Here is a 22003-nt window from a genome sequence, read left to right as displayed (position 1 = left end):
CTCTCAATTACCAATACACCATGGCACGGCTTTGATAGTGATAAGTTATATCATTGTTTTTCTTCATATTTCGGCTACATTTGATACCATCGACCACAGTATACTGACAACACGACTTGCAGATAACGATATATCTGGTATAGTTTTGAAATTGTTGTCATCATATTTAGCAGGTCGCTCTCAACAGATCCAGATTGGTGGTTCATTATCAAAGCAGACCCCTATCAACACTGGGGTCCTCCGGGGGTCGCACTCTTGGAATCTCTATTTAACATCTATTTAACCCAGTTATGTAAAGCTATTTGGTGGTTTGGGCCTTAATTTTTGTATATATACAGACATCTAGTTGTTTTTTTTCTGGTCACTAACTCAATCACCACTATTCTTATACATTTGCAAATTTACCTTTCTGCCATCGACAAATGGCTATTCCACAATCACCTTACCCTTAATATCTCAAAAACTGAAATAATCTATTTAACACAGCGATCCCTTACTGAAGAGTTATCCAAGTTCATTTTCGGTAATCGTATAATTATAATTTCTTCCTTTGTATTCAATTTAGGAGTACTATTAGAAATACTAATCTTAACATGAAAACATTCGTAATTTGATAAAAATTGGGTACTACAAGTTAAAACCTCTTTTAGAACCCTCAAATTTCATAATAATACTACAAAATTGCTCTTTTCTGGAATTATTGCAATACTCTTTCAAACCCCAAATCAAAGCTATCATAAGTGACTGCTATTTTAAACTACAAACCATCAGAAAGCTCAGACCCCTCCTACACTTCTCAGATTTTCGCACAGTACTTCAATCTATCATCCTCTCCAAGATCGATTACTGTAATGCTCTCCTACTCGGCCTTCCCTCCAGCCACACCAAACCTTTACAACTCCTACAGAACGCTGCTGCACGTATCCTTACCAACACTAGAAAAAGAGATCATATCACTCCTACCCTCTTTGATCTCCACTGGCTACCAATCCAATCTCGTATCCTGTTCAAAACTCTTTCCCTTATCCACAAAAGTATCACCAATGAAAACTTCAATTGGCTCTGCCCCCCACTCCTTCCTCGCACATCCACCAGATCCACACGTCCTGCCCTCCAAGGAACACTCACTCCGCTCCCCCTCTATCAAACCCTACAAGCTTAAATATACAATGAATAGAGCTTTCTCCCTCGCTGCCCCCACTCTTTGGAACTCTCTCCCTCCAGATCTCCGAACGGAAACATCCACCCCAAAATTCAAAAAGAAACTAAAAATGCTGCTCTTTCAACAAGCCTACCCTCCCGCTACTCCATCCACATGATGTATTAAACTTTTTCCCATAAGACTATTTGATTCCTCTTGTAAATATCTTGTACATATATTTCATCTCTATTATAAAACCTGTTTTTTCTGTATCTTTTGAAATACCTTTATCTCTAATTTTATAGTTACTGTTCCAGGAAATGCTCTGCCTACCATTTGTTTCTTGTAATACCTCTTTAATTCTAATTTTATAGTTAATGTTCCATGTAAAGGCTCTGCCTACCTTTTTTGAGTTAATTGTACACCGATACGATGTGCAAACGGTTGTCGGTATATAAAAAATGTTAAATAATAATAATACTCTAATGTTGGTTTTGTCCGAGTATGCAATAAAAGCTCTTCAGCTACTACAAAATTCTGCAGCTCAAACTCTGATTGGCAGCTTGAGATATGATCCCATCATTCCCATTCTCTCCATATTTCCTCTGGCTATCTGTCTGTTTCAGGATCCAATATAAAGTATTGACAATTATCAAAGTAATTTTCAACAAAAACATCTTGTTGTTAGGTAATGCTCTTCACATTTACATCCTGCAAAGAATACTTAGAGGAGCCAACAAAGGCTTACTTGTCATCCCCACAATACACCAAACACATCTGTGTGAAATATGAGAGCCCGCAATTTCGATGGCTAGTCCCATATTATGGAATTCCTTACCAGAACAACTCCATCTTACATCCAATATTAAAGAATTCAAAAAGAATCTAAAAACTTGGCTATTCAAGCAAGTATTTTCGAATTGACTGAGGTTTTCTTTACAGTTTATAGAGTGCTCCCATATAAAGCAGGATGTTGTAAATCTATTGAGATGAGCAATTTGAATCTGAGTTTCATTGATATTTTAGTTTATGTTTTTGTGTGTTTCTTACCATTATGAATGTTTTAATCTTGTAACTTGCCACAATCCTTTGGAGTGGCGGGTAATAAATGCTTTTAAACAAATAAATATTGAGACATAATAGGAGGATATTTCTTTAACTTTTTACACCTGCTTGTACAGTGTGCAAAGACAGGCAGACATGCACTAATGTTTTAAAGTATTCATGAAGACAATCCAAAAGCTACAGACAGAGCTGAGAAACTAAAGGTCTGATTTACTAAGACTTTTCTCCCATTCTGTACCTATGCTTAGTAAGGAGAGGCCCAGACCTACTGAGTGTTGGGTTCTTTCATTTTGATGTAGAATATATACAAGAAAAATAACCAGCAAGCAATAAAAATGACCAGCAAGCAAGCATACCTACACCAAAGCACAGGCAAGAAAGCATGTTTGTCAGTGCAACAGTGTATTCCATAGTTATCAGGATGAATTAGTCATTACATGAGGATGATGTCATTTGGCGGCACCGAACCTACTCGTTTCTCATATAATTGTGAAACCTTGCAAAGCGGTTCTTTCTTTCTTTAGATTTATATTCCGCTTTTCGCACATTTTTTAGCGCTTCAAAGTGGATTACATTCAGGTACTTGTAAGTATTTCCCTATCCCCAGATGGCTTACAATCTAAGTTTGTACCTGAGGCAATGGAGGGTAAAGTGACTTTGAACTCTACTGAGCATGTGAGGGAGTTCCCACGCAGATGTTGCCTTGTGAACTTAATCAGTCTATATTGTAACTAAATCTAGCTAGGCAGCCAACTCTCCAGGGAGGTGGGTAGATATTCCATGGCCAATTTATTTTGCTATCTACAGAAAATACTGTGTATGGTGAGCAAGCATGCTTTTTCTGTTGATAAGTAGACTGAATTAATCATTACATGTGAGGAGTCCCAAGCTGAAGGTTGCAGTGGAGCATTTACCGAGTAAGCAACCCAGACTCCACCATGGAGAGTAGACTACTGTGAGAAAAGGTTATGAAAAACTGCTTGCATAAAGTTACTCTCAGTTCTTCAGAGGCTGCCCAGACAGTAATGGAATGTAAAGCAAATGTTGCTTACCTGTAACAGGTGTTCTCACAAGACCGCAGGATGTTAGTCCTCACATATGGGTGACATCACAGGATGGAGCCCAATCACGGAACTCTTTTCTCAAAGTTTCTAGAACTTTGACTGGCACCTACTGGGCATGCCCAGCATGGCACTGAACCTGCAGCCAGCAGGGGTCCCTCTTCAGTCTTGTTTAAAGCTACAGGAAGTGCCAAAAAATAAAATAAGAAAACGTTACAAACCCAACACTGCGGGGCGGCAGGCGGATTTCGTGAGGACTAACATCCTGCTGTCCTGTGAGAACACCTGTTACAGGTAAGCAACATTTGCTTTCTCACAGAACAAGCAGGATGATAGTCCTCACATATGGGTGAGTACCGAGCTGAGGATGTCCGAGAAATGCACCAAATGTACCCAAGATGTGCAATAGACACAAGGACTGGGGTGGAATTTGGTAGAGGGCATCCTGAACCCTAACGGGCAGGCGGAAGAGTGTTGGTACATCAAGTTGTAAGAAGGTTGCTCAAGACAGACTGGCTGAAGATGGAATCTTGTCTTCCGGCCTTGTTTAAGCAATAATGGGCTGTAAAGGTATGGAGAGAACGCCAGGTAGCAGCCCTGCAAATGTCAGGAAGCGGCACCGAGCGTAGGTGCGCTACTGAAGTCGCCATGGCCCTCACAGAGCGTGCTTTAACACAGTCTTGAAGCGGAATGCCTGCTTGCTTCAGGCTTGAAGATTGGGGTGGCATAGGCACCTGTCGTTTTGACTGATTAGAAGCAGATCCTTTCCCAAGGGAATGGGCCTGCGAATGGAGAGATCCTGAAGATTTAGAAACCACACTTGGCGCGGCCAGTGTGGTGCTACCAGGTTCATGGTTCCCTTGTCCTGACGTTAACTTCACGAGAGTCTTCGAGAGAAGTGGAAGTGGAGGGAATGCATATAGGAGACCGGTTGCCCATGATAGGAAGAACACATCTCGTGGCTGATAGTATTGGCTGCGAGTGAGAGAGCAGAAGTTGTCTTACTTTGCGATTTTGAGGTGACGCAAAGAGGTCTATTTAAGGATAATCCCATTGTTGGAAGATCGAGTTCGCTATTGAGGGGTTGAGAGACCACTCGTGCGGTTGAAAGGTGCGACTCAGCCTGTCTGCCAACACATTGTCCACTCCTGGCAAATAGGTGGTTCTAAGATACATCGAGTGGGAGAGGGCCTCCGCCCATATCTGCGCAGCTTCCTGACACAGAAGGTAGGAGCCTGTCCCTCCCTGTTTGTTGATGTACCACATGGCCACCTGGTTGTCCGTCTGAATCAGGATGACTTGATTAGAGAGGCGATCCTGAAATACTCTGAGAGCATATCTGATTGCTCGGAGCTCCAGGAAATTTATTTGGTGCTTGGCTTCCTTGTGTCTGCAGATCGGCCACGTGGGCTCTCCAGCCGAGGTTGGAAGCATAGGTGGTGAGAGTTATTTGAGGGTCTGGAGCCTGGAAGGCCAAACCCTGAAGGAGATTGACCTGATTTCTCCACCAGGCGAGAGACTGATGGAGTGAGTCTGTTACGTGGACAATGGTCGACAGGGGCTGAATGGATTGAGTCCATTGTGACCGTAGAGTCCACTGCATGACTCTCATGGCCACGCGGGCCATTGGGGTGACCTGAACTGAGGACGCCATGTGTCCCAGGAGGATGTGAAAATGGAGTGCAGTCGTGGAATGCTGAGACTGCAGCTGGTGTGCAAGAGACACGAGAGTGAGAGCTCGCTGTTGAGGCAGAAAAGCCTTTGCCTGTATAGTGTCCAAGTCTGCCCCAATGAACAATAAGGTTGAGATGGGACTAAGTAGGATTTGTCGTAGTTGATGAGAAATCCGAGTGAAATTAGAGTGTGTAAAGTAAGATGTAGGGACGACAGAGCAGTTTGCTGAGTGGGAGCCCTGATTAACCAATCGTCTAGATAGGAGTAGACGTGAACACCTTGAGTCCTGAGGAAGGCTGCAACTACGATCAGGCATTTTGTAAAAACTCGTGGTGCAGACGCGAGGCCGAATGGAAGCACTCAGTACTGATAGTGCTTGGGGCCTACTAGGTAGGTATTTGCGATGAGATGGAATTATCGTGATATGAGTGTATGCGTCCTGGAGGTCTAGAGAGCAGAGCCAGTCTCCTCTTTGTAGAAGAGGAAGAAGAGAGCCCAAGGTTACCATTTTGAACTTCTCTCGCAGGAGGGACTTTTGAGGGCACGTAGATCCAGAATTGGACGAATGCCTCCCGATTTTTTGGGGATTAGAAAGTATCGGGAATAGAACCCTAGGCCTTGCTGGGAATAGGGCACTGGTTCTATTGCCTTGGACTGGAGGAGAAGGGAGACCTCCTGTTCTAGAAGGATGGAGTGATCGGATGTTCTCCACATCGGTAGAGGTGGGGAGTCCGATGGAATGGAGAGAAAGTTCAGACGATAACCTTGAGCAATTATCGCTAGGACCCACTGGTCTTAAGTGATTGAGTGCCACCTGTTGTTGAAATGGCACAATCGACCTCCCACTGGTATGTGGGGCAATGGAAGCTGGCTGCTGCTCTCTATGTAGGAGTCAAAAACCGAAAGCAGGGCCCGGCTGAGGAGCTGCTTGCGGTTTTTGTTTTCGTGTCTGACGAGACTGGGCTTTTTGAAATGGTCTTGTAGAACGGGTTCTAGTTGGTGGCGGGTAGGACTTCTTCGGGTGGAAGAATGACTTCTTAGAGTCCTTTCTGAAGGGCTGTTTTGAAGAGTACTCAGAAGGCATCAGAGAGAGCTGTCTTAGGGTCTCATGATGGTCCTTGAGTTCCGCCACCGTTCGTTGAATCTGCTCGCTAAATAGAATATCTCCTACACAGGGCAGGTCGGATAATCTGTCTTGTACCTCAGGGCGAAAGACTTGAGCCAGGGCCCATCGTCTTGCCGAGAAGGCAGCTGCAGATATCTTTGACACTGCTACCAGGGTATCGTAAGATGATCTGATCTCATGCTTGTCTGCCTCAAAACCCTTGTTTACTTGGGTTTGGAGTTACTCTTGAAATTGCTGAGGCAGGGAGTCGTTTAAGTCTTGTATCTGCTTAAATAAGACCCTATTATATTGGGTCATATAGAGCTGATAAGAGGCAATTCTGGAGATGAGCATTGATCCCTGGAAGACACTGCGACCAATGGCATCTAGAAATTTCTGTTCCTTGCCTGGGGGAAAGGAAGTGTGAGGTTTTGATCTCCTTGATCTTTTATGGGCAGATATGACAACCACAGATTGGTAATCCAATTGAAGTTTGCAAAAGCCTGGAGCTGACTGAACGAGATAGGTGGTGTCAGCTTTCCTGTGGACTGCAGCCACAGAGCCAGGATGTTCCCAGTTCTTTTTGAGGAGATCCAGAAGAACCTGGTGGATAGGGATGAAGGTTATTTCCTTGGGAGCATCCAGGAATTGTAACAGCTCCATCATTTGATGCCTGTCATCTTGTTCAGTCTGTAATTGGAAGGGAACCAATTCGGACATCTCCTTCACAAAATTTATAAAGGAAAGGTCCTCTGGAGGAGAACGCTTTCTGCTTTCAGTAGGTGAAGGCAAATCATCGGTGTCTGGTGAAGAATAATCAGTCAAGTGTTGTAGGGATCCGCACCTGCTCCTCTAGGGACTAGAGGAGGACAGGGCGGTGGGATTCCCGAAGGTCCTGGTCAAGGCTCCGAAGGACTCGAAGGAACAACGGGAGGCACAATGAGGACATCGAAGGCACCTGTGGAGGCATCGAGGGCATCGATGAATGGCTCTGTGGTGCCAATGGACGCGTCGACACCGATGGGTGGATCGGTGGCACCGACGGACATACTGGCATCAACGGCTGAGGCATCGGCAGAACTCCCGATGGAGGGATGCGGAACGGTGTTTCTCCTCCCGATGACAAAGCAAGCGGGGAGGGCACCGGAGCCATCGGTGACCCGGGGTCCATTGATGGAAAAGCAGCCATAAGCGCTTCCATCCTCGAGAGCAGCGGTGCCAACGCTGCTGGAATCGGGTCAGTGGTCGGTTCCGCAATCGGTACCGGTGTCTGTGCCGGAAGAACCTGGAGTCGATGCATCACTTTGTCGATGGCCTCCTGAACCATCCGGTCCAGTTCTTCTCGGAGACCTGGAGCAAGCAGCCCCAGCTCCGGAACAGAAGAAGGAGGCAAAGGCATAGCTGGAGGGACCACCGTTAAAAGCAGAGTCGCGGCTCCCGATACCCTGTCGGGTGAGGGTTGCCTCAGTGACCTGGTCGCCGAAAAGGTCGGTAACTTTTCTGGACAGGGCTTTTTCGACGACAGCTAGGATGATGGTGAGGTTGATGATTTCACTCCCTCGATAGTCCGAGACCTTCGATGCCAGTGGCGATGTTTATCTCTACTGTCCCCTCAGTCCTGAGGGGGAGTAGAGGGTGTCAAAGGCTGAGAAGTCGTCAATGCCGGACGGTCACCGGCCGGAGGCCGATGCTGGTGCGAAGTTGAAGGTGCTGGTTCTGACGACGTCGATGCAATTGACGGCATCTGGGTTTGAGCACAGAAGAGAAGTTCCAGCTTCTCCATTCTAGCCTTGCAACCTTTTGGTGTCATAAGGGCACACTTGGTGCGGGTTAGGACATCGTGCTCACATCCGAGACACATTATACAGACTTTGTGAGGGTCTGTAATGGACATGGTGCGATTACAGTCCGGGCACCGGCAGAACCCCGATGCCATGGCCTTTGAAAAATTTAGCTGCAGTACGGTCGACGGCCAGTGGACCGCAAGGGCCAAACTCGACGGGAATCAATCAAAAACGGGTAAAAAACTTACCGGAGTACCACAGCTTGAAAAATTCGAAGGAGGGACCCCTGTGGGGTATGAAAGTTTTTAGTAATTCCGTGACGAAAATTCCTGTCAGGAATCTCTGTGGAGCTCCTTAACCGCGTGGCTACTGCTGCGCGGAAAAAAGAAGACTGAAGAGGGACCCCTGCTGGCTGCAGGTTTACTGCCATGCTGGGCATGCCCAGTAGGTGCCAGTCAAAGTTCTAGAAACTTTGACAAAAGTGTTCCGTGATTGGGCTCCATCCTGTGATGTCACCCATATGCGAGGACTACCATCCTGCTTGTCCTGTGAGAAAGGTGTGAACCTATGACCAAGTTGCAGCTTTACAAATGCCCTCAAGGGATACTTCTCTAAAATGAGCAACAATAGAAGCTACAGTTCTGATTAAATTAGCTTTGACAGAGTCTGTGATCTGCAATCTGGCTAAGGTATAGCAGCTCTGGATGCATTCTGCTATCCAGGTAGACCAGGGATGGTGAACTCGTCCTCGAGGGCCGCAAACAGGCCAGGTTTTCAGGATATCCACAATGAATATGCATAAGAAAGATCTGCATGCACTGCCTCCACATCTTTCTCATGTGAGATCATTGTGGATATCCTGAAAACCTGGCCTGTTGCAGCCTGTTTGCGGCCCTCGGAAGATCGAGTTCGCTATTGAGGGGTTGAGAGACCACTCGTGCGGTTGAAAGGTGCGACTCAGCCTGTCTGCCAACACATTGTCCACTCCTGGCAAATAGGTGGTTCTAAGGTACATCAAGTGGGAGAGGGCCTCCGCCCATATCTGCGCAGCTTCCTGACACAGAAGGTAGGAGCCTGTCCCTCCCTGTTTGTTGATGTACCACATGGCCACCTGGTTGTCCGTCTGAGGCCAGGTTTTCAGGATATCCACAATGAATATGCATAAGAAAGATCTGCATGCACTGCCTCCACATCTTTCTCATGTGAGATCATTGTGGATATCCTGAAAACCTGGCCTGTTGCAGCCTTTGAGGACTGGAATTCCCGATCCATGAGGTAGACAATGTACTTATGGTGACTGTGACCAAGTCTGTTGAGGTCATATGTGACATATAATTGTGAAACCTTGCAAAGCAGTTGAGTTCTTTCTTTCTTTAGATTTATATTCTGCTTTTTCACACTTTTTTCAGTGCTTCAAAGTGGATTATATTCAGGTACTGTAAGTATTTCCCTATCCCCAGAGGGCTTACAATCTAAGTTTGTACCTGAGGCAATGGAGGGTAAAGTGACTTGCCCAAGGTCACAAGGAATGACAGCAGGACTTGAACCCTGGTCGCCTGGTTCATAGCCCACTGCTTTAACCACTAGGCTACTCCTCCACTCCTCTCTTATACTAGGTGAAGACTCTTTTATAACATAAGGTATAAAGGGCTTTTTCTTCATAGACACATGGTCTCAGAAAAAAGTTTGGGAAACAGATAAGCATGGGGTAACCTACACTGCACAGCACAAACTACTATAAACTTACTGGGCAGACTGGATGGACCATTTGGTCCTTTTCTACCAACATTTGTATGTTTCTATGAACTGATTGATATGGAAAGCCAAGACAACCTTTGGTAGAAATTTCAGGTCAGTGGGAAGGACTAGCTGATCATGGAAGATCTGCATGGATGGCATATAGCGGACACAACTTGGAGTTTGCTGACTTTTGTAGCTGAGGTAATGGCAAAGAGGAATGCTACTTTCCATGTCAGTAACTTAATAGAATCCGTCTATAGTGACCTGAAAGGTGGCTTCATGAGTTGAGAAAAGGACAACATCCAAGTCCCACGGAAGTGGAGGTTTTTGTGTCAAAGGCTTAATGCAGCACAAGCCTTTCATAAATCTCAATATCAACAGATGAATACAAATGCTTAGGTTCGCAAGAAAATGGGTCAAAGGTTTTCTGTTAGTACCATTTAGAATATCCTGTCCATTTGAAGGTATAGGTCTTTGTGGTGAATGGTTCTGTAACTGGAATCAAAATGAGGTCCATATTCAGCCGCTGGCTAACTAGCAGGGTATATTCAGTGGTGCAGTCACGCCGCTGAATATACCCGGCTATCTTAAAGTTAGCCGGTTATGTTTAACCGGCTAACTTTAACACAGCACTGCAGCCAAAGTTAGCCGCAGAAGGTAACCAGCTAACTCCAGGAATTAGCCAGTTGACTTATGCGGTTAACTCTGCTTCTCCCCAGAACACCCTTGCCCACCCCCAGAATGCCCCCCTTCTTGTCCAGCTAAATTTTAGCCAGGTAACTAGCTACCTGCTAGAAATTAGCCGGATAAGGGCTAAATATAACCAAGTAAGCCCATTGGAAGAACATCTGAAAACATACTTTAAGGCTATCATTACATTGTTAATCAGAAATACAAATTCTTTATAAGTTTTCTCAATTCAGAAACAAAATTCCAATATTGGTTTTATGTTTAAAATCCAACATACAGGTTTAATTTGCACCATAGTATTGATCAAAAGCAATTTTTCAGTTTTAGACAAAATAGTTAACTATGTTAAGTGTCCTTACCCACAATATTCCCAGGGAGAAAGACAATTATGCTCATTAATATGGATCCTACCCAAAACAGGCCAATGTTTCTGTAGCTCTCTCTGAAAAAGAAATGTTTAAAATGTAATCAATTATCCTACAACATAAATAATTTAAAAAGTATAATCTTTTCTTCAAATGAATGCAGTAGATTTAGATAGAACATAAGAAATAGCCATATTGGGTCAGACCAAGGGTCCATCAAGCCCAGCATCCTGTTTCCAACAGTGGCCAATCCAGGCTACAAATACCTGGCAAGTACCCAAACACTAAGTAGATCCCATGCTACTGATGCCATAATAGCAGTGGCTATTCTCTAAGACAACTTGATTAATAGCAGTTAATGGACATCTCCTCTATGAACTTATCTAAATCTTTTTTAAACCCAGCTACACCAACTGCACTAACCACATCCTCTGGCAATGAAGTCCAGAGCTTAATTATGCATTGAGTGAAAATGAATTTTTGCCGATTAGTTTTAAATGTGTTACTTGCTAACTTCATGGAGTGCCCCCTAGTCCTTTTATTATCCGAAAGAGTAAATAACTGATTCACATTTATCCGTTCTAGATCTCTCATGATTTTAAAGACCTCTATCATATCCCCCCTCAGCCGTCTGTTTTCCAAGCTGAACAGCCCTAACCTCTTTAGTTTTTCCTCATAGGGGAGCTGTTCCATCCCTTGTCATTTTGGTCGTCCTTCTCTGTATCTTCTCCATTGCAATAATATATTTTTTTAAATACGGCAACCAGAATTATACACAGTATTCAAGGTGCAGTCTCACCATGGAACAAATATAGAGGCATTATGACATTTTCTGTTTTATTCCCCATTCCCTTCCTAATATTCTGTTTGCTTTCTTGACTGTCAAAGCACACTGAGCTGATGATTTCAGTATATTATCCATTATGACGCCTAAATCGTTTTCCTGGGTGGTAGCTCCTAATATGGAACCTAACATCATGTACCTACAACATAGATTATTTTTCCCTATATGTATCACCTTGCACTTGTCCACATTAAATCTCACCTGCCATTTGACTGTCCAATCTTCCAGTCTCGCAAGGTCCTCCTGCAATGTATCACAATCCGCTTGTGATTTAACTAATCTAAATAATTTTGTATCATAAAAATGCCAGCTTGCCCCATTTCTTCATCCTACTGCCTCATGTTTGGATTCAGTGTTCTATTGTATATTATGGTCTTACACTTTTATTTGCTGTGATAACTAATGCAAATGATATTGACTTAATTCTGTTCTAATCCGCTTTGAGGCCCATTTGTGGTAAAAACTGAAATATCAAATGTCAAATAAAAGATGTGCACCTTTATCAACATGACACAAAATCAACAGACAAGGTGGCTAATGTCAACCAAAGGAACTTATTCAACTATCAGATTTCAACTACAGATGGCCATATAACCACTAAAATTGAAAAGGAAGTTCTTCCACTCTGAAAAAAAGGGCTGTTCACAATGGAATGATCTGGCCATTTGAGTTCCTCCCCTAATTTTTATATAGCCCTCAACAGAAGATGTGAAAAGGCCTTCAGATAATGTAGTATTCAAATCTGAATACCAGTAATGTACATCATAAAATGTGGTCTAAAATTATGTATTTCTAAACGGAATATGTATTCTAAACATCCTACTTGTACCATGTGATTTGCCATTATTGGAACATTATCCCAAATGAAAATTAAAGTTTTCAAAGCTAAAGTGTCCCTGCCTTAATAATATATCCTATTGGGGATTTGTAAGGTTCTTAGCTCTCCTACCCACACATATAATACTATATGCCATATTCTCTCTCTAAACAAATTAGCAAGAACTGGTAAAAGTTAATCTTTTCTTTCAATTAATTTTCTTTTTTTTTGCTTCTTCACCATGATGACTGCTCCATAGTTCCATAGGCAGTAGTACTACTATCTAAAAACTGGCTAAAAACCAATCACAGTGTTATGGTATCGCACTTGTGATGTGTCACAAAAGTATGGCCTCCACAGAATTATTATACCAGGATTACACATGGACAAAGACATCATCAAGTCAGACAAGTACACTGTGCTGCTTCTACCCACAAAAATTCCTTGAAAGTAGTTCTGTATACTACCAAGCAGCAATTATGTTAATGGATTCATAAATATCAAAGAAATGTTTTTTCATAGCCAGCAATTTTCTTTGCAGTTATTGACCGATGAGCATGCCTAATACATTGCAGGGGGTGATAGAACAATCCTGGTGATGTAACAACCTTTCTGATGCTATATTTTTGTGATGTCAGGACTCTACTACTATAAATCCTAGACATTTTCAGCCACTCTTCATTTAGCAGTACTGCTGCTTGTGAAAATGTGTGGCTATCATTCAATGCAGGAAAACAAATTATGAGCAGAAAAAATACAAATTATTTTAAAAAGGTAAGTAGATCTTGCACCAGTTCATTGTAATTTTTATATATTTAGATGCTGTGGTAACTTGGGCAATAGCAGCTTGGAAACAGGCAGGAGGAATAAGGAGGCAAACTCTGGCTGTTTTCTTTATGTGCAATTTATTTAGAGTACAAAGCAAATTAAAACAAAGAATGCAGCTCACCTTAAGTTCAGGTAGAATAAATATCAAACATAGCAGGTTTTAACATAGGCTGGCTTCCTGTCTGCTCCTCAGGGCCTCTATAACCCTTTTGGGCCCTGTCTTCTTATGCTAGGCTGAAGAGAACCTTCCTGGGCTCAGAATCACTTGCAGGGTTGGGACTTAAAGAGAACTAGGCCAGACAGCTGTGGCTGGTCCCTTAAGGTGATCTGAGGGAGTTTCCTGTAAACTCCCTCACATACCCTCCTCCTCAGCTCAGCCTTGAGGGGATGAGCACCTGCCTGTACCTGGGACACCACTCTGGACAGGAAATTTGCATTGGCATTCTCCCTTCCTGCCCTATGTCAGATCTTATAGTTGAAGAGCTGTAGGGCCAGGAACCAACTCATCACCTTTGCACTGGACTCCTTATTTCTATTTATCCAGTGGAGTGGTTGGTGGTCCATTACGAGCATAAACTGCCATCACAGCAGGAGGTAGTGCAAGGTTCTAAGGCCCATTTGACTGTCAAGGCTGCCTTCTCATTTGTAGAGTAATGTCTCTACCAAGACATCAGCTTCTGGCTAATATATGCCACAGGATGTTCTTGACCTGTTAGGGTCCTGGGCTGTGCCCCGGTCCCTCCACCTACCTTGGGGCCGGCCCGGGTCGCAGGGAACTCTCTTCGGCCAGCAAGGCCCATTCTGACCCCTGCCGCGGCACTCCCTCCTCGAGGGAGATGCCGCCCATCCTCCAGGCCTGGCTCCGCCCGGACCTTGGAGTTATTGACCTGATACTACTGGTGGCCTCAAGAAAAGAAAGATGTACTTCTGTATGCAAGTTCTTGCCCTATCTGTACTCGACAGAAACCCCTGCCCGGTCATCCCTGGGGCCTCCTCCAACCGTTACCCATTCCCACTGAGCCATGGATCCACCTCTCCACGGAATTTATAGTGGACCTGCCTCCGTCTGAGGGTAAGACGGTGATATCGGTCACCGTTGACAGATTTTCTAAGATGGCCCATTTTGTGCCCCTGGCCAAGCTACCAACAGCGCCTGAATTGGCGCGACACTTTACCCGGCATATCTTTCGTCTTCACGGACTCCCTCTCCATGTTTCCTCAGACCGAGGATCACAGTTCACGGCTAAATATTGGAGAGCACTCTGTAAGAAGTTTGGAGTCCAATTAGACTTCACCACGGCCTTCCACCCACAAGGTAATGATCAAGTGGAACACATGAATAGAACCTTGAAAACTTTCCTTCGAGCCTTTGTTGGAGACCAAAAAAATGACTGGGTGGCTCTGCTGCTGTGGGCAGAATTCTCTTATAATTTTCATCGACATTCTGCCACTAATAAGCCTCCATTTCATGTGGTCTATGGGAAGCAACTCAGGCCTCCATTACCTTTGCCTCTGACAGTATTGTCTCCTGCAGCGCAAATCTCCGCTCGACAGCTTCATACCCTGTGGAAGTCCACTCGGGAAAGGCTATGGCAGACTGCTGCTAACTCAAAGAAATACGCAGACAGACTGCGGCGCCCTGCTCCGGTATTTCGCCCTGGGGATAAGGTATGGCTAAGCACAAAAAACATCCAACTATGGATCCCCTCCATGCGTTTGGCTCCCTGGTACATCAGTCCATTTGTCGTTGTGGAGCGAGTGGGTGCGGTCTCCTACCATCTACACCTTCCACCTTAAGGATCCACAACGTTTTCCACGTGTCCTTTCTCAAGCCTTTAGTTCTGTCGGTCTTCCATGACAAACCTCCAGATCCCGCAACACCCACTGCTGACCCAGACGTTACCTATCAAGGGAAAGAAGTCTTGGATGTTCGGTTCTTTCATAGGAGATGGGAATATTTTCTCTACTGGGAGGGGTATGGCCCTGAGGAAAATATGTGGGAGCCAGCCTCCAATATCCTGGACAAGAACCTCCTCCGCCAGTTTCACTTGGACCATCCTGCGAAGCCCAAGCCCCCGGGGAGGAGGCGTAGGAGGGGGGGGGTACTGTTACGGTCCCGGGCCATGCCCCGGTCCCTCCACCTGCCTCGGGGCCTGCCCAGATCACAAGGAACTCTCTTCGGTTGGCAAGGCCCATTCTGACTCCTGCCGCAGCTCTCCCTCCTCGAGGGAGACACCGCCGATCCTCCAGGCCTGGCTCCGCCCCCAGCACGCGCGTGCAGAGACTAAGATTTAAAGGGACCAGCACAGGAAAACGGAAGACCGCCCTGCAATGACGACAGACGCTGCAGGGCTATTTAAACCCTGCAGTTATCCCTATGCCTTGCCTTGCAACGAGGTTTACTCTCCCAGAGCCTCTAAGTTGCAGATCTGACTTCGGCTTGTTCCGGGACTTCGGACTCCGGCTCGGACCCTCTGTGTTCCACGCTTCTATCCAGGAGGCCTCTCCTAAGTCCAAGCGGCTCAGGTCCTCACGGGCTCCTCCTGGGGGGACCTCGGGCTTCCGGTGGTGAAGCTCCAGTCAGCCTCCTGGCATCAGCTTCTTCATCTTCACTCCAGGACGTCACTCCCGTCACTGCCCACAGGAGACCATTGTAAGTCCAAGCGGCTCGGATCCTCATGGGCTCCTCCTGGGGGGATCTCGGGCTTCCAGTGGTGAAGATCCATCTGGTCTCCTGCCTAGGGCCACCTACCGGTTGCTACTGTTATAATTAGTAAGGTTTGGGTGGACTCTTGGACACTGTGGCAGCTGACCACGCCCACGAGGGGAGGTCCCGTGGCCCCTCGGCCACAGGTCAGGCTCAGCTTAGGACACACAAACACAGAGATTGATCTTTTATTAGACAATGTGGTGAAGCCACCAGAGATGGCAGTGGTGAGCAGCAGAAGTAGCCCGGCTGGGCTAGTATCCCTCAGGCGCTGGAACAGCGACTTCTCCGGTAGCAGTGCTATAGTGGAAAGAACTGAGAATAATGAGTACAATGGAGTATGCACAAAGCCCCAGTATGGAGAACCAGGAGGTCCTCGAGGAGCAAGTACCTGATTCCTGACAGCTGAGAGGCTTGAAGGTAATGTACTCACACAGCGGTTCCACGTAGTTGATGGCACTAGGGCTGGAATGGAGGCAGGCCCTCGAAGAGCGAGTACCTGGTTCCAGGGAACAGCTCTGAGGTGAAGATGGTAGTACTCACTGGTGTTGAAGATAGCGAATCCTTCCAGGCAGAAGAGAAGGTAGGAGCAAGCAGCGAGTCAGGGAACATGGGCCCTTGAGGAGCGAGTACCGGTTTCCTGATAGTGACCTGAAAAGCAAGTGAGGCCCCCGAGGAGCGGGTACCCCATTAGCGTTGAGTCCAATGGAAGATTGGAGAGGCAGAGTAGCTAGGTATGGAGAGCGAATCCCATCCGTAAGATTCCCCTTGCTAACTCAAAAGCTAGCAAACATCGTAGGCTTTAAATATCTGGGCAGCGTGACGTCATCACAGGGGGACGCCCCGAGGTTCGCGCCAAGTAGGAAATAAGAGTGAGGGCCGCGCGGCGCACGCACCCTAAGGTACCAGCGGAGCATGGCGGGAAGCAGCGCCCAAGCCAGTCCGGGGACGCTGGAGAGGATGGCAGGCAGATGCTGCGGCAGCCAGGCGTCCATCCACAGTGAGAAGAGGTGCAAAGAAAGAAAGGTAGGCAGAGTGAAGCCGTCGGGAAGGGAAGGTTGCAACAGCTACCTCCACTGAGGGTCTTCCCCCAGTGCGTCACCATCTGTTACAGCCGGCTCAAGGGTCCACGAACATAACATGACCATCCTTCTCTTGGGCTAAGACTGTTCCTGTCTACTTCTGAGGCATCGGTCTGCACCGTGAAGCGTTTGGTGAAGTTCAGACTTATCAAGACCGTTTCAGAGCATAATGCCTCTTTGAGAGCCCGGAAGGCCTTCTCTGCTTCAGCTGACCACTGGACCTTCTCTGGTGCTTTCTTCAACAACAACCTTGGGAGAGGCTCCGCCTTCTCCAAATAATTGGAGATAAGCCTGCTGTAGTATCCCGAAAGGCCAAGGAACTCTCACTTTCACTTTTGTTTGTGGGACTGGCACTCTGGTGATTGCCTCGATCTTCCAGGTCTGAGGATGGACATTGCCCTTTCCCAGGGTGTAGCTGAGATACTGCACTTTTTGTCTTCCCAACAGGTACTTCTTAGGGCTGGCTATCAGTCCTGCCTTCCTCAGACTGGTTAGGATGGCCTGGAGTTGGCTTAAATGTATCTTCCTATCTGGGTTGGACACTACGATATCATCCAGGTACCCTTAGCTGCGAATCCTTGATATGGGTGCAGCAGGCGGTCAACCAACAATGAAACATTGAAGGGGAGCCATGGAGTCCAAACAGGAGGATGGTAAACTGGAAAAATCTCCTTGGTGTCGAGAACACAGTCTTCTTCTCTGCTGGCATGAAAGATACCTGCCAATAGCCATTTGTAAAGTCCAGGGTGGAGATGAACTGGGCTGATCCCAGATGCTCAATCAGATCATCCACTCATGGCATCAGGTGTCGAGTTTTGAAACCTCGTTGACCTTTTTAAAGTCAATGCAGAACTTTATGCACCCATCTGGCTTCAGCACCAACACTATGGATGAGGATCAATCACCGTTAGACTCCTCTAAAATCCTGAGCTGAGCATCTTCTTCACTTCAGTATCAATGACATAGCACCTGGCCTCAGGAATCCAATAGGATTGTTGCCATACCAAATTGACAAATTGCGCCAAGAGCAGTGGGACGGTAGCCAGGGGATCCTTATGCAGCACCCAATGAAATGAATAAAGCAGCACAACCTATAGGAGGACCCCCAGTAGTCCCGCACCCTACCCCTTCTGGACTTTCCCAGAGTGGACCGCTGCCTCCCTGTGCTTTCGGCACTGACCCGCCGAGGTCCGGGAGAGCTCGCTGAGCCACGCGGTTTCGCCGGGACCCAATCGCTCGCCCAGATCCCGCCCACCTGACTGCATCATCTTTGGGGCCGGAGGCATTAAAATCGTCGCGCCGACCACAGGTACTTTCTTTTGGCCCTTTTCTCCTCACTCGGACCACTGCCTCCTGTGCTTTCGGCACTGACCCGCCAGGGTCCGGGAGAGCTCGCTGAGCCATGCGGTTTCGCCGGGACCCAATCGCTTGCCCAGATCCCGCCCACCTGACTGAATCATCTTTGGGGCCAGAGGCATTAAAATCGCCGCACCTGGCGTCACGCGACCAAGGGGCCTGCCCCTTTGTGCTCCCCTTCTGCTCCCTCGTTCGTCCCTCCCTCCCACCCTTCCCCCCCTACCCGACCTACACCTTGCTGTAAACAAACATTAGCCTTGCAGCATCTCTTCACAGTACTTCTCCCGGATAAGCTGTATTGTTGTATTTTGTTCTCCCTTGTACCTCAACACTGCTAGAGTAACCTACACTGTTCTTAATTGCCCGCATACTACCTATTCTCACTGTGTATTATTTGGCTCCATATTTCCATCCCCATCGCTTACATCCACCTCTCACTGCAACCTTCATTCCCGCACTGCAATAAATTGTCATGGCAGCCTTCCCAATCCCACATCCATCACCCATCCCTCAGACATTCTTTCCCCCACGTCAACAAGTCCTCCCCCATGCGCAAATTCCTTATCCCTATTCTCATCTCCCCCCTGACGCAACTCCTAGGCCTCACTACCCTTTCTATAATGCTATTCAACTCACATTCCCTCTCCAAAAAATCCCCCATCCTCAAATATCTCCTAATTGACTGCAAGCCAGACATCTGGCTTAAAGACTCGGATGTAGTACTCCTTAGCCAGCGCCCTCATCTTCATATGAGATCCATTCTATCCCAAGATCCAAGAAAAGAGGCGGAGGCCTCCTTTTCGCAGCCAAAAAAAATCTTTAAATCTCAAACCGGTTCATTTAGACACCCCGCCTAAACTTGAAATCGGCCTTTTCAAATCCCTGGAGCTATAAGTTTGCCTAGTCTACTCCCCCCCCCCCCCCGGCCTTCCTTGAATCCAACCCTTCCCCCCTCATTGAATTTATTGCTGACAACATCAATATTGAGATCCCTGCCATCATACTTGGAGACTTTAATCTCCATGTAGACTCCTTACCCCGAACATCATCACGCGAAGCCTTCCTCAACTCCCTTCTTGCAATAGGATTTCAACAAATCATTTCATCCCCCACCCACAAAGCCGGGCACACCCTAGATCTGATATTTATCAACTCCTGTATCCACCCCACTAACACCCCCTCTTGCACTCCAGTCCCCTGGTCCGACCACTTTCTCATAGAATCACTCCTCTCTCTCAAGTCCTTGACCCCCAGTAACTCTGCTCAAAGCTCCACTATAGTTTCCAGAAAGTCCTGCTCCAGTGATGATCTTATCTCAGCACTATCTACTTCCCTGCCCAATCTTGACTGTACCAATCCTGAAGCTGCCCTACCTTCATGGAGCAACCTCACTTTGGATATTGCTAACAAACTTTGCCCAATCACTAGATGTGAGTTAGCCCCTGGCTCTAAACATACGAACCCCTGGTACACCCCTGAGTTAAAAATAATGAAAAACAAACTCAGACAGAAAGAGAGAATATGGCGAAAGGACCCATCCCCTCAGCACACCTCTAGTTACAAATCGGCCCTTCACTGCTATAGACTCACCACCCTCAAGTCCAAACGGGATTTCTACGCCTCAAAAATCCATGAATATAGGTACAACCCCAAAGCCCTATTTTCATATGTTGCGGGTCTCATCAAATCTGCCCCACCCACCATACCTGACTCTGAAGCCTCCACCAAATGCGAAGAATTAGCACTCTACTTCCACAGCAAAATAGCAAACCTGCTAACTAGATTCCCCAACACTCCGCATCCCCCCCCCCCAGGGACGGGCCCATCCACTGCCACCTTAGTCTCCCTTGACCTCACATCATCCAAGGAAATGTAATCCACACTCAAAAAATCAAACCTGCCTCCCACCCCACTGACACCCATCCCTACAAAAGCACTCCTTTCCATTCCTAATTCGATTGCCAAAGCAATAGCCGACATTATCAACTGCTCACTCTCTTCAGGCATAGTCCCTGACATACTCAAGCATGCAGTGGTCAAACCCCTCCTCAAAAAACCCTCACTAGACCCTAACGATCCCTCTAATTTCCGTCCTCTCTCAAACCTCCCGTTTATCGCCAAAATAATGGAAAAAGTAGTCAACACACAACTCATGGACTACCTTGAAAGCCATAAGATCCTTCACTCCTCACAATTTGGCTTCCGTAAACACCTCAACACGGAAATCCTATTACTCACCCTCTCAGACCACCTCCTCAGAGGAATAGACCAGGGCCACTGTTATCTCCTGGCCCTCCTTGATATCTCTTCTGCATTTGACACTATAAGCCATAATTACCTCCTCTCCCGCCTTGCAGACATTGGCATATCTGGCTTAGCCCTCCTGTGGTTCAAATCCTACTTGTCCAACAGAAAATTCTCCATTAAAATAGGTAATGCTAAATCCACCCTCCCACTCCCTTTCTCAAGGAGTCCCACAAGGTCCTCCCTCTCCTCCACCCTTTTTAACATTTACCTCAGACCCCTCTGCCAGCTCCTCGCAGACCTCGGACTAAAGTTATATCTATATGCTGATGATGTGCAAATCATCATACCGGTCTGTGACTCGATCTCCGACGCCGTAAATACTGGGAATCCTGCCTCTCATCCATCAACTCCTTGCCCTCTAACCTCCACCTTGCCCTAAATACCAACAAAACAGAATTGCTGTTCATCTCCCAACACATTACTCCCAAACCCTCCCTGGCAAATGACCCAGTCTTCAACTCCATCTCTGTGCAACCATCAGTTAGAGACCTAGGAGTCATCTTAGATCAACAATTGAACCTGAAGAAATATGTTAATTCTATCCTCAAAGAGGGCTTCTTTAAACTCAATGTACTAAAAAAATTAAAATCCTTACTACACACCCAGGACTTCCGCACAGTCATCCAAGCCACCCTATCTTCTAAACTGGATTATTGCAACTCACTCCTCTTAGGGCTCCCCTATTCCTCCATAAAGCCTCTCCAAATGCTCCAGAATGCGGTAGCAAGAACCATCACAAATGCCTGTAAATCAGACCACATCACTCCAATCCTCAAAGATCTACATAGTCTCCCCATCCCCTCTCGTATTCTATATAAAACCCTCTCCATCATTCATAAATCACTATATACTCACGATTCCAATTGGCTTGATTTTCCTTTCAGCATTGCACACCCGAATCGACCAACCAGAACAATCAATAAAGGAACCCTCCTGGTGCCCTCTCTCAAAAAGGCACACCTCTCCTCCACGAGGGATCGTGCCATCTCAATTGCAGGGCCCTCACGATGGAATTCACTACCCACAATTCTACGTCTTGAACCATGCACCCCCAAATTCAAAAAGAAATTAAAAACGTGGCTTTTCAAACTGGCCTACCCTGACTAGTTTCGCTTTTCACACTTACCTGACATGCCCTCGCCAGCCGTCCTGAACCCACGTATATAGTATTGACCCCGTATGCTGTTTTTACGTATATTTTTATTCTCGATAGTTAATTCTGTTATTGACAGTTTCTTTATTACCTGTTGCTCTGTTTGCTGCCATTCTGCCTTCCTCTCTATCATTGTCCCCACTCCTCGTCCCTGTTTTTTTGTAATTCCAGCCTTTTTGTTAGAATGTGAACCGGTATGATATACCTACTAATACCGGTATAGAAAAGTTTTAAATAAATAAATAAATAGCTAAATTCCACGAGATGTAATGCCATGCTGCACC

General features: G+C 46.3%; 1 protein-coding gene across 6 annotated transcripts in view; it reads right to left on the bottom strand.

Moving 5' to 3' along the window:
* TM6SF1 (transmembrane 6 superfamily member 1) overlaps nt 1-22003 on the bottom strand; it is a 188698-nt gene that overhangs the window by 73235 nt on the left and 93460 nt on the right. For all 6 annotated transcript variants that reach the window (XM_029575931.1, XM_029575932.1, XM_029575934.1 and 3 more), the window contains one exon: nt 10620-10702. In XM_029575931.1, the coding sequence (XP_029431791.1) occupies nt 10620-10702 (83 nt within the window). The remainder of the gene's footprint in view (nt 1-10619; nt 10703-22003) is intronic.

Source organism: Rhinatrema bivittatum, chromosome 13 (assembly GCF_901001135.1).
Source record: "Rhinatrema bivittatum chromosome 13, aRhiBiv1.1, whole genome shotgun sequence".
Classification (NCBI taxonomy): Eukaryota; Metazoa; Chordata; class Amphibia; order Gymnophiona; family Rhinatrematidae; genus Rhinatrema; species Rhinatrema bivittatum.
This window is presented reverse-complemented; position numbering and strand designations above follow the sequence as displayed.